Raw genomic sequence first — 16,092 nt, 5'->3', positions numbered from 1 at the left:
ACGGTGGCATAATGGCACCTGGCTACCGAGCTAAGTTAATGCAAGTTTAACAGCTAGAGAAAGATGTGTTGGCCGAAAGACTGACAAAACAATAGAAAGAAATGTCAACGTAAAATACAACTAAAATGTAACTAAGTAATACACATTGCTTATATACAGTTAACCCCCCCGAAAAAATGATACACTTGAAAAAATAATTACAACATAGGGAAAAATGGCAATACACAATTAAGATAAAACCTAAAAATGAACTATAACCCTCTGTATCAACGACTCCCACTGAAAAATGTGAAATTGAGCAAGTTACGAGAATGAGTCGGGTGTGTTAGCTAAGCCAACGGAGCGGGCTAAAGGAACCTACCGTCTCCGGCGTCCGGCTCCTCAGAAGAAGCCAAAACAGCGGCCGGACATTCGTCGTTAGTTCTCTCCGGCCATTTGTCTCGTCGCCCGACGGGAGGATTCCGGCGGCTAGCTGGCACACATGCTAACGCCGCTAGCCGCACACTCCCGGGCAGTGGGGTGGTGGGTTTGGCGCTAGCCAGCTAGCAGCGGAACACGGCACAATGCTCTTTCTATCCGTACGATCGTGGCTACATTAAAAATGGCGGTTTACACAGCAGAAGGTTGAGATTACCCCGAAATAATAACCGCTACGCGCGCCTCGACCTCGATTTCGCGTGTGGAGCGGCGATTTTTACCTCACGGCCGCGACAAACGCAACACGCCTCGGCAGCGGTTGGGCGCATATATGCTCCTAAAAAAAAATGTATTTTTTTTACTTGCCTCGTTTGCGGGGTAAATTCACTTCTCCATCTTGCACTAGCGAGCAGGGCAGTGGAAGTCTCGCGAGAAAAATGTCTGCGGCGCTGCTCTGGGCACTCCCTTGGAAATTAAATATAATAAATAATAAATTTTAAAAAACCACTTTTTACTAGACGGGATTGACCCTTAATAACACATTTATGTATACATATATATATATATATTTGGCCTCTAATGGTACATAAATGTGAAAACAATCACTGAGCCTTTTATTACATTATATTGTCATTTAGTACATTTTGGGTGTATATCAGTCAGAGCCAAATAAAGCCTCTGTTTGAATGAGTAACATGTTATGTTAAAGGATTTTTATTAAAGAATTTTCTATATAAAAAAAAAAAAAAGTTTTATTCACATATTTAAATCTACTGTGAATTAGGGGGTAAAATTATGTCCATATATTGAGCCTAACTCATAAAAACGACAAACCTTGTCTACACCTTTCAACGAAAAAAATGCAGTTTTTAATGGAAGGACCTCAAAACTGCTTTAAGTCCAAAACAACCTCTTCAAATTGAACTGGGCCCGAAATTAAACGGATGGAAAATTCTTAATCGGTTTGACGCCGCATCATTTTATACATTTAGGTGACCTTAATATTAAAGATAAGCATTGATTCATCCGGAGGAGGAACACTAAAAAGGAGTAACACACTGCAGAGGAAAAAACATCTTCAGTGAAATAAGATATTTATCCAGGGAGTCAAATGAATTAAACGAGAAGAAGGTTTGCCCAAAGTATAGTTTATCTGTTTCGGGTCATATGCCAAAACATCATGGTTAACACATACAGTACATTGACACATGAGTGAATATCTACAATAAAAACAATATTTAACTAAACAGATGAAGTCGAACAAGGGCAATTTTTTTCCAGCACAAGAAAACTATTACACTGACAATACAACATGACAAACTAAGCATGACATAATTACTGCATACAAATAATAAAAAAAAATGGTTTATATATTTTCCAAATACAGCAATGCATCATTTACAAGTCATGTTTAAAAAGATTTCAAACAAAGTTCTGTGTGTGATCTATAAAAGAAATTAAATTACAACGCTTATTTACACATCACTCAACATCCCCCACCTCCACCTTCAACGTCATCAGGGTTAAATCTACAACTCTACCAACGTTTTGTTGCTAGGACATTCTGTAACAAGGCCCATCTTTACATCTAGAGAAGGACCAAGGCTATGGGCATCTTTCCTGGTGATCCAATGGAGGCTAAGGGCTGTCTCTTCATCTGCTAACATTATACTGCTTTACCTATGCTGCTATGTAAATTACAAATATTTACAATGACTTAGAAGAAAGGAACATTAAAAAGTCTATTAGTACATGGACTATGTGCGATAATGTCAATAACGGTGGACTGAAAAAACAAAAAAAAAAACAATGATAGTCTAAAAAGATGAAGCGTTAAGAACATGCTTACATAGAAAAGGAGATAAACAATATGGCAAAATGGTGCCATATTTTATAAATGTATGAATACACACAATGACACGGTCTGAAACAACTCTTGGAGAGAACTGGTGGCATGATCAATGGCGGTGTAGCCTCAAGAGGAGTAACTGCAAGTTTGCAAATTTAAGGGAAATGTTCTGGTCATAATTAAAAAAAAAAAAAAAATTATATATATATATATATATATATAAAATCGACCAAGTCCGGTTGTTTGAATTGACAAGGATTCTTGTCGCTGAGGTAAGAAAAAAAATAAAATACAAATGAATTGCCAAACAAACATCACATAGAACTAACAAAATCCACATTGAGAAAATGGATCAATTCCCTTAAATATAAAAAACGAAACAAAACACACCTTTGTTTTCTAAATAAAAGACATTCAAACAGCCTAACCAAAATATAATTATATAAAAGAGCTGATAACTTTAAACTTGCACCATTTAACTTTGCTGTGCACACGGCTGTGAGCGGTACTGCACACTGAGGGACTGAGGGGGAGGAGCATGGCGAAGAAAACAGCCAAAATGTCTTTGTAAGGAACATCCACATGTCCGCTGGTCACGCATCTTACGGGACTCGATTTCCCGATGCTCTGAATTCTTCACTTCCCACTCACGAGTTCCCACAACTGGTGGCACAAGATCAAATGAGCTTCTCGAAGCAAAACCCCCTCAAGTTTATTGAATCATGGATGGATGAGTTCTTGTTTATATACCGGGGCTCCCTTTTTAATAATGTGGGTTACCAGGACATGCCACTCCTCATGTGACGGTTACACAGTGCAAGTTTAATTTGCTATATGTAGCTATTTTTTGTCCTCTTCCTTTAAACGCTATCCATTGCTTCTTGTTATCATTCGGTTGTGATGTACCCTGTAAATTTGAACTTGCAACAGGTGTTGAGTCTTTTCACCTCGACACTGTCAACGTGTACGTGGATAGAAAAGTGTATTGTCAGCATGTTCAGGAGTAGATGTGCAAAGATGAGAAAACGTGTGAGATGGCTGAAAACAGGTGAATAGCTGAAGATAGGATACAAAATATAACCCACTCTGTCAAAACAGTCAGTTCCTTGAAGTCTTTTATAATAAAAGCTTTTTTTCCTTCATTCACGACCACATTTTCAGCATCTCTTACAAGAGAAGCTTGCCATTGCGGTGAATTTTCAGAATCTTTCCAAGTCTCTGTTTTGCAGTCGCAAGTCCTTTCTTTGGACGCTTCCCTGATAAATTAAGTTGAGAAGAGGGAGGATGAAGGGGGGGAAGAAAAAAAAAAAAAAAAAAAAGCGTGAATGAAACTTGCCGTTACAGTGAGTGGATTAACCTTGTGTCATGAATTGTTTAAAGGGTTATGCCTACCTTGTCCAGCTCCTGCCGCGTTCTGGTTGGCTGCGCCCGCAGGAGATGTACCGGAGGGAGAGTAAGTGCTGCTGTTCTGCGGAGAGAGGGAAGGCCTCCTGGAGGTGAGGAAGACCCCCGGGGCCATGGCGCCGCTACCTCGAGGGCCACCGGGGCCAAAGGGTCCCGGCCCCGCAGTGTACTCGTGGTCCAGCAGGCTGGCCGAGTAGTACTCAATCCTCCTGTCCGGGCTGATGTCCGCCGCCGAGGCGGGCGGCGGGGAAGGTGGAGCTGGCTCGGGCTGGGCAGTGGGCGGGGGGGGCACCGGGGCGGGGGGGCGGGGCTTTTTGGTGTACTTCCGCTTGGTGGGTTTCTGTTGCTCCTGAGCCATGACCAACAGACAAAGTTCAATTCACCCTCCACGGCTGACGGCAGACGTACCTTCTGTCACCGTGTTACTTAATTCTGCTAATTACATGTTAACGCAACGGTGCTTCCACCTTTTTGAAATGGAATACAAATACAAAATAGGGGCTAAAGCGCTAAAACTCAATTTGAGGCCAGTTTGGTCCTTCAACGCCGTAAATCGGCACTTCCAAACCCACCTGTTGTGCTAGCTTGGCCGCAGCTGCTGCAAGGCCAGTTTCCACGGAGGCCACTCTGGCTCCCTCTCTGGGCGGTCGCTCCTGCTTGGGGAGGGTGGGCATCACCCGCGCTACAGGTGCAGATCAAACATTCAGAAATCACTGCCACAAAATATCAGAGTGGAAATCTGCGTTTGATTTTTAATTTGAATAAGCCACATACCTTTCGGGCTCCAAGGCGTATCATCCCAGTTCTTCTTCCGTTTCATCTTGGCCTTGTTGGCGTAATCCTCCTCGTCAGACTCCAGGGAAGGGTAAACTGAGAACGCACTATTGATTAAGCGTCGGCTTGATCAAACCCAAATTGCTAACTTCAGCGCCACGGCTGCTCTTTGTGTGCACCGTTTTGAATGACCACGAGGGCGTTAAGTAAAGCCTACGTTACATCTGAGCATTTTGAAAGACGTGCCTGATTGAAGCTCTGCTTTGTCCTAAGAACAACATTCAGACTACAAGACAAGGCAGAGGCTGGTTTTCACTCCATATTATTCCCGCCAACTACATTCCCCCTACCTGCCTTTCGCACAATCATATGTCAACTGACCAGTTCAGAAGGTCATTTCATCAAATATAGGTTTGTTGCAGTTGCTAAACCAAAACAAGTACTACAGAAAATTAATCTTTCACATTGTGGTGAGTACGTATACATTTTTTTTTTTAACAGAAATATTGCTTAATGCAATCCTGTCTGGTCAGAACTTTAATTGCGTTCCTCACCATAGTCAGAGTCTTTAAAACAGGTGCCGAGAGTCTCCTGCTCATCTGGACTCTCTTCGTCACTGAGGTGGCGAGCTGGACGCTTGATGGGCCGCTTCCCAGGCCGCTGCTGGATGGCGGGCTTCTTCTCAGGACTTCCTCCGTTTTTTTTCACTCCTCCAGTCACCCACACGGCCCTCCCCCCCTTCTCCTTAATCACTCCCAGGCCCTCAGTCAGCCCTCCCGAGATAGACAGGGGAGAGGAGGAGGAGGAGGAAGATGAGGAGGAGGAAGGAGGGTTGGCCATGGACAGCATTCCTTGGATGGCATCGCGAGTGCTGGGGGAGGCTGGGGCTTCCTCACTGAGTGGAGGAGGACAAAAATGGAGAAATCACTAATGGGCTCAAAGTTGAGCTTCAAACATAACATACAGCTATGAAACTTAATACCTGTTGCACTGTAGCTTTATAATAAATAATAATAACAATTATAATATATATATATATATATATATATATATATATATATATATAATTAAATATTATAATATTTATAATAAGAATTCGAATCATAATAAGGAAAACAAATCCAGAGAGCATATACTGTATACAATCGAATCCAAATATTCAACAATTACCTTATTAATGAGGAGGCTGGCTAATCATTTATCACCCACATTCTGCTCTAAAATCCACCCACACCCAGCCCTTCATCCCTCTCGTTAACCTGTAACTACATTGGCATAGTTTAGCGTAACTGACCCCTACCCATATTGGGCTCACTAGTTGGCATAGTCAGCTTAACAAGTGGTAATCCATGTCAACATTGTGTAGATGGATGTGTGCATATGTGTTATTTTACTTTTTATCCCTTTCTTGACTTAGGACTGTTGTTACCACTATAATAACTTTATTTCCCTCCGGGGATTGATAGTGTTATCTTAATTTTAGCCATAGGTACTGTACACAGAGAGCACTGCTGCTCTAACCTGAGTGCCGTAGAGTCCAGGCCCGCCACTTGCTTACTGGCCTTCAGTAAATCCAGAATACCACCAGCTCCACCCTTCACTCCATGGACAGCCAACGCCTCTTCATCTGTGGTGTAGTCCTCCTGTAAGCCACAAGGAAAACATGAAAACTGCTGTTATAGCAGGTGTATAAACATGGCAGTGGATGGCAGCCTAGATAAAATATCAAACTAGCAGAAGAAAGGGCACCTCCCCCAGGGTCTCCTTACCTCAATGTCAAAGTCCACCTCTCCCGGCTCTCTGATACGATTAGGGTCTGAGCAGGGTTTGGCCCGAGGAAGCTTCCTAGGTAGACCTTATGGCAAATGCTCACTAGTTAGTAATGTCACATTAACAGAAAATTCTACTAAAAAATTTGATAACACATCCATCCTATAGGCAGGAATTTAAACATTGTTTTGCTAAATTGTAAAAAAACACAACAACAAAAATTCCCTAAAAAAAAAAATAATAATTAAAAAATAATAACAATCCCTTAAATTCCTCACCACTTAATTTCTTCTTCTTTGCGGACCCTGCAGGCTTGCGACGAGGAGGGGGAGTCTCATCAATCTGCAGCTCATCCTCAGTCTCCAAGTCAGAATGGCTGGATCCTTCCATGGCCAGATGGGCGAAATGTCTCGCACTTCCAGCACCATTATTGCTGCCTGATCGGCCCTCCTTCTTCCTGGAACAGTAGTGAAAAGGGCGGATGCGAGACACTTTAAGAGAAGCTGCCTACAGAAATGGGGTAGCATCAAAAAAGGAGTAAAGCATATGCAGGAGCCAGCTGTGCGTCAAAGCTTACCCTTGAATTTTGCCATTGGTCAATACAAGTTTCAGCTTGCTCTTATTCAGCTTCCTTTCAAACTCTTCCAATGGCAGTTCTAACTAGAGAGCAGAATAAGGATTTCGGCAAATCAGTAAGTGAGTAGGGTCACAAACTTAAGCAAGAATTGGTTTGAAAAATAATAAAAGCTTAAGAATTGCAACAATAGTGATAGGACTTCCTATTGTAATACCTTGTTCTTTTTGGACTTGCCAGGTTGAAATTTCTTGAGTGTGTGTTTTGTGTGGATCTCCAGAAGGTCCAGCTCCCCAGCCTCAGCCTTAAGTAGACCCTTCTGACTCTTCTTGATTCCGGGAGGTCCCACAACCCCTATTGCATCTTTTGGTTTGGGACCTCTTTTTTTCCCAGGCGGGCGGGCAGAGTTCTGGGAGGTGCTTACGGGAGGTTTAGAGAGCGGGGAACCGGGAAATGGAGGTCCCGCACGGCCAATATTTTGCTGAAAGATATCCTTGGAAAAGATATATTGCTTTTAGACTACAAACTAAAAATGCGGTGCAACACATGAGTGCATAGCACAATTTACTAACAAGAACAGAAAATAGAAGTAATGTTAACATTTAAAATCAGCTGATACATTACTTAAGTACTTCCTATACTTACCTCAACAAGACGTATCTCCTTAGCTAGGTCCTTCACCAGCTGCTGGGTCTTTATTGTTTCAGGAATTTCTACCTCATGTTCAGCTAATGCCTGAGTTGAAGGAAATCATATGTACATAACATCAAACTGATACCAAGTATCAAAACACTTTTCTAAAAGGAAATAAAATACCTGCACTTAAAACATAAAAAAATAGAAAACATGTACATCCTCTGACGTTTTTTGATGGCTTTGCAGCCTATGGCATAAGGCCCTTTGAATACTTTCTTTATTGACAAATTGGTGCTGGCTTGCTAATCTAACCTCCCATCACACAATACTCCATTTCAAATTCATTGAGCCACAACCTCCAGTATGTTGCTGCGTCCTACTCAACCCTTAAAACAGTAATTAATAGTGTGTACTGAATTTAAAAATCAATAAATAAATAAATAAAAATAAACACCACCATCATCATTTTGTTTCAAAATGTTTGGTACCACGGTGCAGTTCCAGTACAACTTGCAAATAATTTACACAATTTCAGGATTGTGTAGGTGTTCAAGACAAGTTTCAAAACAAGTTTTGGTCAGAGGGGGGATTGACAGAAGAATAGAATTGAGTCACTACATTGCCGACCCACTGACCTCCTTGCGAGTCCAGCCACGGAAGGCGTTGTTAAGTGCCTTGGCTCCGTGGACCAGGTAGGTAGCAGGATGTCTCCGGTTTTCTCTCAAACCTGCAAAGGAGAGCAGCAATGACTTGGAAAGTATGAAACAAAGTGAATGCCTGAAACACAACCAACACAGTTCAACATGTTAGAAAAGCAATGAGCACCTCTGAAACCACCCACACACACACACACACACACACACACACACACACACACACACACACACACACACACACACACACACACACACACACACACACACACACACACACACACACACACACACACACACACACACGATATTTGTCACGGTATCAAACCAACTATATGTCAGTCACAGCCAGCTTAACATTCTCTCAAAACAATCAGTAATAATATAGTTAGAAAGCTTTTTTTGTAATGAAAGTATGTTAGAATGTAAGGTGAAAAGAGATACTCATGGGTTAGACAGGTCAGTGCATTCTTTTGCACACCAAAGCAAAACACATTGTTTCACTTTGTTTCATTACTCATGCTGAAATATAAATTGTAACCATTTTTTTGTGTCATGTATATTGCATTTATTAAATCAAATGCAGTTTCCATGCCACATTGAAATGCAATTTAAACTATATTGTATTCTGCTCTGTCAGGGTGGCACAACAGATCACAACGGCATTCAAATAGTTTATTTTGTCAAAAAGTACTGTGGAGAAACCAAGCCAAAGGGAAAACTAAACAACTGTTCAATCAACTGGTCTCGACTGATTTTCACGCTGATCATTAAATCTTATGCCGACATCCAAGCTCCGGGGAATGGCCAAGTACGGAATGAGAAAGAAGAATGAAAGATGTTCGACATGTCCAAGAAAACTTTGAAAGACTTACCTCTGAATGTATCAAGAAGGTGCTTTCCGACATACCAGCACACCGTCTCAAAGTTGGGAAATCGGAACAGATCTGCTGTGCTCAACCTCTTTTCTATTTCATAAGCCCTGAAGAAAATAAATAGAACAAAATTCAGTCAGAGATCTGTGGATATACTGTATTCAATTCTACCAACCTAAATATTTACCTATAAGATTCAACACAGCACATTCTTGAAATTGTCTACTAGTTTGTTTCATTTTATACATACATAGACATTTTAACTTAGTGTACATATTCATACTTTCTGTACTGTATCCCTGCATCACATTCCTCACTGAGCCGCTCTAACGCTCATATGAATAAAGTACTAACTCATAATTATCTCATATCCACAACTATTGGGTATGGTCTTAGGATATGTAGCTAACCGTAGCTGCATGTCGATATTGAGACTGTGCAGGAAGTTCCCGCCGAAAGCCAAGCAGTCGACTGGAGTCAGAACAGCGTGAATCCACCCTGAAAGATGTAGACAGAGACAAGGTAAACAACCGTTCACGTGAACCTGTCGTGCGTGACAAAGCCAACATATTTAAGCTGACCTGTCGGAATGAAGAGGGTATTCCCTTGTTTGACCGAGCACTTGTAGCACATGTCAACTTGATCGCCAAAGAACATCTCGTTCTGATTGGACGAGGAGCTCCAGCGCTCAAACAAGGCCAGGTTTGCTGTTGTGGGAGAGATCAGGTAGAAGATCTTCTCGCCCTGAAGAGAGAGGAACAGACATGATAAACTGTAGCAAACTATTAACCGCACACCCCTTGGGCGTCGCGTTAAAACCTAGCGGCACGGCGTTTTCTTCGTACCCTCAGAACGTGGTACCACACTGAAGTGCCTCCAAAGTCGATGTGGAAGTCGGTGTAGCTGTCCTTCACTCCCATCAGGCAGTACTTCTGTACGTTTGGACGTTCGAAAACAGACTCCTCAGGCCAGAGATTTTCCACCCATGACAGCTTTCTCACAATCTTTGGAGTTTCCACCAGATTGGAGAGCCTGAAACAAGAAAAGGTCTGTTTTTTTAGGATTTCATCATCCAAACATGAATTTGAATTGATCTTCAAGCTAAGGGCACACAGCATCCAGGTTGTGTACCTGGTCTCAGAAAACTCCAGGCTGATCACGTTGAGCACTCTGTCTCGGTTGGGGCTGTTGTAGTACTCCACAAAGTCCCCCAGGCGCATTTTTAGGTCACATTGGCGAGAAACATCGATCACATCTATTTTTTTGTCTGCACCTATAATGAGCACCAGAACCAAGTGTTGTAGGAAGCTCTACCGGAAATGTCTTAAGTATAACGCTGAGAATTTTACACACGGTCAGTAAAACTGGATCAAGGATTACCAATGTAGTGCTCCACATCACTGACGCCGAAGGACGACGGGGGCAGGTTCATGCCCAGGCCGTCCCGTCTCAGCACCATGACGGGAACGCTAAAGGAACGCTCCTCCAGGAACTCCACTGTCAGCTGGGCCCCCGACGGCTTCAGCAGCACCTCGTCCGCACTGCAAGAGATACCACACAGACATGAGCACAAACGGTGACTGTCATCACAAATAGAATGCCTCAATAGTACGAGATGCCTAAAATTCCTTCAAAAGCAACAGTATGGTAACTATTATCAAGATGGAATTTATTGGCCAAGCATATTAACATATACATAGAAGTGAAAAATTCCTCAACCTCCTGTCTTAACAAAAGTATTGGTGGTACAGAGATGCATTTTACATCACTTGCAACAATAACTTATTCGCAGTCATTTTTAGAGAGGAATAAGGAGGGACCTGTTGATTAAATACCATCACCATTCTTACGTCCCAATTTGCAAATCATTGCAATTCTTGCCACGACTACAAATATTGAGAGTAGATATGAAAATGTATTGCATATTTTGTTCACAATACATGTTTTGGAAACTGCTTGTCTCATTAATAAAACAGCACACACAAAAAAAGAATTTTAGGCAATGAAGAAAGGGTTACAGTGTGTTAATGTGGCAAGGAAACTACGTCTAGTAGCTCTGATAGTTTTTGACATACAGTATATCAGTCTCAATCTCAGGTTAACTCCGGTACCTGTCTCAGATGGTTAAAGCGAACAGTGATACAGTTATTCCAGAAAAACATAGATAGCAACAGAATTCTAGTTTTCAATTATGGGAGCAAATGGCGGGAAAATATAATTTACCAAGATGACAATGATTCCTGAAGTGGCCGTTTACTGCAAAATAATGCACGACTAGGAGGCCAAAGTCTAACATTTTCTCCAAGGGTTTCGACTTTTTGTCACATACACACAGACTGGGCCTAAGAAGGGGGGGACTTACTTTGGAAAAGTCCGGCTCCTCAGCTCTCTGACAAACTGTGGGCTGCCTGTTTTAACAGGTCGACTCGGATCTCTTGCCGGAACAGGACCCCCATCTGTCTGCTTATGGCCTCCACGGCGCTTACGCACTACAAGTGTGATGGGGGGAAAACATTGATCAAAAAAACATGTAAATAGCAAGAAAGTCATCAAAACTTTGCAAACCATACATTTGGCTTATTATAATGAATACTGCTCAGCCATTAAGAAAAGATCCAAATACAATAGTAGTAACTTACTGACAGATGGTCCATGTGTGACCTGACAGTTAGGGCAGTGATAAAGGTCAATCTCTGCTGCTTTATCCTCCTCTACTCCAACACAACTACAAGGAATAATACAGATACCCTTTTAGAAACAGAATATAGGAACAATAGACTACAAATTGTGTACAGAAAAATGTATACTTTCATAACCACAGGCACTACATATAAAATTACTAACCTCCCGTGGAACCAGTCTTGACAAATGTCGCATTCGATCATAAATCGGGTCACATCGTAAGGTAGTCGACACAAGCAGTACACTGGTACTGATGCCATGCTGATGAAAGTAGCAATGCGAAGAGAATGACTTGAAACGGTGGCGGTCCTTCAAGTTGTTGTTTTTTTTTTTTTACTGCAATTTAGTAAATTCCCCACTGAATTACCTGAATTATATTAGTATGCGTTTGGATCTGTAACTAACATCGAACTCCTTCTATCGGTCAAATATGCGACCAATGTTATGATCTGTGTTTTCGAAAGGACGAGCAGCAGCTGTGTGTGCTACCTTAGTGACACTCTTCTGCAGCAGAAGTAGTATTTCCTGTCAGTGTTCTATCCAGTACACGGACACCAGAATCCCAATTCACAAGGGTCTCATGGTCTTATTCTCATTATAATGATTGTTTTGGGCTTGGTGAGGACAATCACAATAACGACAACAGTAATAAAAATAATAAATAAAAAAAATAATAGGAATTAAAAGTTATTATTCGACAACTAAAAAGTAATTGTATGTATCTTCAAGTCAGTAGCAAATCCAAAAGTAGAGCTGGCTGTCAGACACATCACTGCCAGGTGACAGTTTGACACGCATGACAGAGCGCAAACCAGGAAACCTGTTGAAGAGAAAAACAGGAATTGTACAACAAGTCTGTGATGAAAGTACTTGATGAATGACCGGTCTTCATGCAGAGACTTTAATGTGTAAACAAAACATTAAAAAGTACCCAGGGACGCTGCGCTTTACACAGGAAGCGGGTGAAAACATTGCAGAGGTTAAGTGATCTGCTGTTAATCTTTAGGTTTATTGTGCATTGCATATTTATTGCCATTCTATTCTTATTAGTTTATTATCGCTGCCTATTGTATGGATGTGTGCTGCTGTAACACCGTTATTTTCCTCCGGGATGAATTAAGTATCTGTCGTTTGTCCCGGCGAAGGGGCTGTTTAGAAGTCATGCTAACTCCAAATATAACGCTTAAACAACTTATTATGAGCGAGTTAGTTTCGCAAATGTATTCCAATTCGGACAGTAGAGAAGAGAGTCCACTAGTTGGTGAGCAAAACCCTTAGTTTGCCCGGGATTTACATTTCATGCACAACAATTAGCGCTAGCTTCAACGCTAATCTTGTAAACATTGGGTGCGGGCTGAGTTAAAGCTCTTTAACGATAAAGCAGGCTAGTGCTAAGCTAGCAGCGTTAGCTGAGATCTAGGTTTGCAAAAAAAAAAAAATGGCTGCAAAAAGATTACTCTGCTCAGAAAAACATGTAAAAAATAATAAGACGATGCGTAAAACCACAACAAAAACTGTTTCAATTGAAACAAAACCTATTTAAATAGGACGGCTCGCCGCAGCGCTTGTTAGCCACCTACCGTACGGCCTGCTTGCGGATGGGCCGAGCGCTGCAGAGCGACCGGAGTCCGGAGGAAAGCCCGGGGCTGAACGCGGCCTCGCGGAGCGGGGCAAAACATCCAAAGCGCGCTTCTTCCGCGTCGGCGTGCACCGAGTCTGCACCGGTTCAATTGCCACCGGTCGACATCCGAAAACGGCGATATCGGCGCGGAGAGCGACTGCGAGACCCACTAAACGAGCGCCACCGCCGCCGCCGCCGCGGAGAAGAGCGTTCTCAGAGGCGTCAACGCCATTTCAAAGACGCGGCGCTAAAAGCTTCCTGGCTGTCTGTAGTTGGAGGAACAATAAAGTTGCGGACTGAACCCGGAGGGGACGTTCAAGAGCCGCGGCGTTGCCAACCCCCCCCCCCCCCAAAAAAAACCCAAAAAACAAACAAACAAAAAAAACCCCCAAAAAACTAAAAAAAAAAAAAAAGCCCCAAAAAAAGCCACCAAACACGGGACGGGTGTCCGCGCGTGTCTACGGTTCCCTCTCCCGCCTCCACCCGCGCGATGTTTTCAGGTGAATCGCGCGGAACAAAACAAACCCGCTGAAAACAACACACACACACACACACCTCTCTGATGTTTCACCATCATTTATTTTGATTAGTTACAAAACATAAATAAAATCAACGAATGAATTAGTTACAGTTTGCAGAGGCTAATCAGCAGCTCCTTTTCTTTTGTCCTTTTTTTTTTTTTATTATTATTTTTTAAATATGTTTTTAGCGTCGGTTCTCAGTCGTGTGATTTTTTTTTTTTTTTTTTTTTTTTTTTTGGGGGGGGGGGGGGGACGACGACGACGACGACGACTCCCAGAACGCGTGTCGGTTGCGGTCGTCGCCAATTATTGACCGCCGAAATCCGAGACGCCCCGAGCGTTACTCCGAACGCCCGCCGCGGGGAGCCGCTCCGCCAGCCGCGCGGAGTTGGGAACACGGCCGGGTGACGCCTCTGGTTCCAACCGGACGAGGCGCGTTGTTAAAAAAGCCCGAGAAGCGGCCGAGCTCGAGAGTTCCACGTCAACAAGAATGAGAACCAGGCTTTTTTTTTTTTTTTTTCTCCTTTTTCTTTTTCTAGCTTCAATTAACCCCTGATTTGTAATGATGAGAACACAATTTTACAATTTGTACAACCCCCGTTTCAAAATACAAAAATAATCTTTTTTTTTTTTAATTCTTTTTTTTTTTTTAAGGTAACATTTTGGTAACACTTCCAAGGACAGGGCGAGTTCCACGTCCCTCATCGTGAATCGTGGTCGAAGCTGAAGTATGTGGTTCACATGTTAGTAGCCTATTTGACTTGGGAGCAGTAATCCACCTCCACTAATAATGAACTACACCTCTGTGAAAATATGGGTTGTCTCGTAAACAACATAAATACTGAAAACCGTTATGTTAATTTCTAGGTAATGCAATTGCTAAATTTTTACTCATGGATCGTAAGCTGAAGCACAAGCTGTTCCTTCTCCCCGTTTAAATGTTTGAAGTGCGTCTTTGACTCACATTTACATCTCTTTCATAGTGTCATTTCCGGTACACAAAATAAGATTCATAAAACAGATATGCCGCTCCATCTACATAGGCTAGTAGTTATTATACAGTGGCGGGAGAAAGTTTGTGAACCCTTTGGAATTTCTGCATAGATTTGACCCAAAATGTGACCAGATTTTCACGTATGAATAGAAATAAGACCTAAGACGGATAAAGAGACCCCGGTTAAACATATAACAAAGTATTATAGCTGTTCCCATCTATTTATTGAGCAACATTATCCAACATCAAATGTCCGTTGGAAAAAGTTTATGCACCTGTAGGATTCACTGTTAATTGAATGGTATAATTAGTAATGTTAGTCAATGGGATGATGATCAGGAGAGAGAGTGTGGCCCTGCCAGATAAAAAAAACAAACAAAAAACACCTTGGTGATCTAGAAGGAGCCCTATATGAGAAATGTTCTGCGGACATAAGTCGAAAATAGAACATTTTGGCTTACATGAGAAACGTTACGTGTTTGGCGCAAACCAAGCGCTCTATTCCAACATAAGAGCCTCCCTCCCAAATGTGTAAGGTTGTAGTGGCAGCATTACAGATTGGGGCTGATTTGCTGCCTCGTGACCAAGGACGGCTTGCCATGATTTACAGAACTATGAAATCGGGATTGTACCGGCAAATGTTACAGGAGAATCCGTCTGCGAACGGAAGCTCAACGGAAGGTGGGACGTCCAGCAAAACAATGACCCTCAAACACAACAAGTCAGTTTATCAAATGGTTGAAGCAGAAGACAATTCGCGTTTCACTCCAAACCATAATGCTATAGAAGTGTTGTGGCAGGACCTGAAGCACAGAATTCATGCAAGAAAGCCAGACATGAGTTTAAGCAACTGTGTAAAAAGGAATGGGCCGACATTTCCACAAGGTGATGTGCAGGGCTGATCTACGCTTACTGGGAATACTGGGTCGAAGTCATTGCCGCTCAAGGGCGTCACACCAGTTACTGAAAGCAAAGGCTCACGTAATGTTGGATCATTTTGCTCAATAAATGTATGAAAAAGTGTGTCTTTTGCTTTATCTCTTTTTAGGACTTGGATGAAGATCGATCAGATTTTAGTTCAACTTTGTGCAGAAATTTCAAAGGATTTACACACTTTAGCGCCACTATACATAGTAAATTTCTCAATATGTCACAATTAATGGCCAACTTATTTGGCTAGATGCACCCACTGCCCGATGAAACATTTGTAAATGTATCCGTGTTCCTGTATCTGTCATTTCAATAAATATAAATTTATAAATAGATGAATTTAACATTTAGTCTAATCAAATAAATCAATGCACTTTTCCGGTGTGATTTAT

General features: G+C 42.1%; 2 protein-coding genes across 2 annotated transcripts in view; both read right to left on the bottom strand.

Moving 5' to 3' along the window:
• The window catches only part of huwe1 (HECT, UBA and WWE domain containing E3 ubiquitin protein ligase 1), a 54,443-nt gene extending 53,970 nt beyond the window's left edge, over positions 1–473 (bottom strand). Inside the window, exon 1 of the mRNA XM_080014448.1 lies at positions 362–473. The gene's annotated coding sequence lies outside the window, so the exon portion shown is untranslated. The remainder of the gene's footprint in view (positions 1–361) is intronic.
• A 1,087-nt stretch (positions 474–1,560) lies between these two features.
• phf8 (PHD finger protein 8) lies at positions 1,561–13,406 on the bottom strand. The gene is made up of 22 exons (XM_080015999.1): positions 13,215–13,406; positions 11,797–12,454; positions 11,592–11,677; positions 11,315–11,441; positions 10,333–10,493; positions 10,084–10,225; positions 9,798–9,984; positions 9,534–9,696; positions 9,363–9,450; positions 8,953–9,059; positions 8,060–8,151; positions 7,434–7,523; positions 7,006–7,281; positions 6,792–6,874; positions 6,493–6,671; positions 6,214–6,299; positions 5,966–6,087; positions 4,999–5,339; positions 4,445–4,540; positions 4,243–4,352; positions 3,659–4,019; positions 1,561–3,522 (listed from the first exon to the last, which is right to left on the bottom strand). The coding sequence occupies exons 2-22, from the start codon at positions 11,892–11,894 to the stop codon at positions 3,434–3,436; spliced, it is 3,084 nt and encodes a 1,027-aa protein (XP_079872125.1). The 5' UTR covers positions 11,895–12,454; positions 13,215–13,406; the 3' UTR covers positions 1,561–3,433.
• Positions 13,407–16,092: the final 2,686 nt, after the last annotated feature.

Source organism: Zeus faber (genome assembly GCF_960531495.2).
Source record: "Zeus faber genome assembly, chromosome: 15".
Lineage (NCBI taxonomy): Eukaryota > Metazoa > Chordata > Actinopteri > Zeiformes > Zeidae > Zeus > Zeus faber.
The sequence above is the reverse complement of the archived record's forward strand: the minus strand, read 5'-3'. Positions and strand labels throughout refer to the sequence as shown.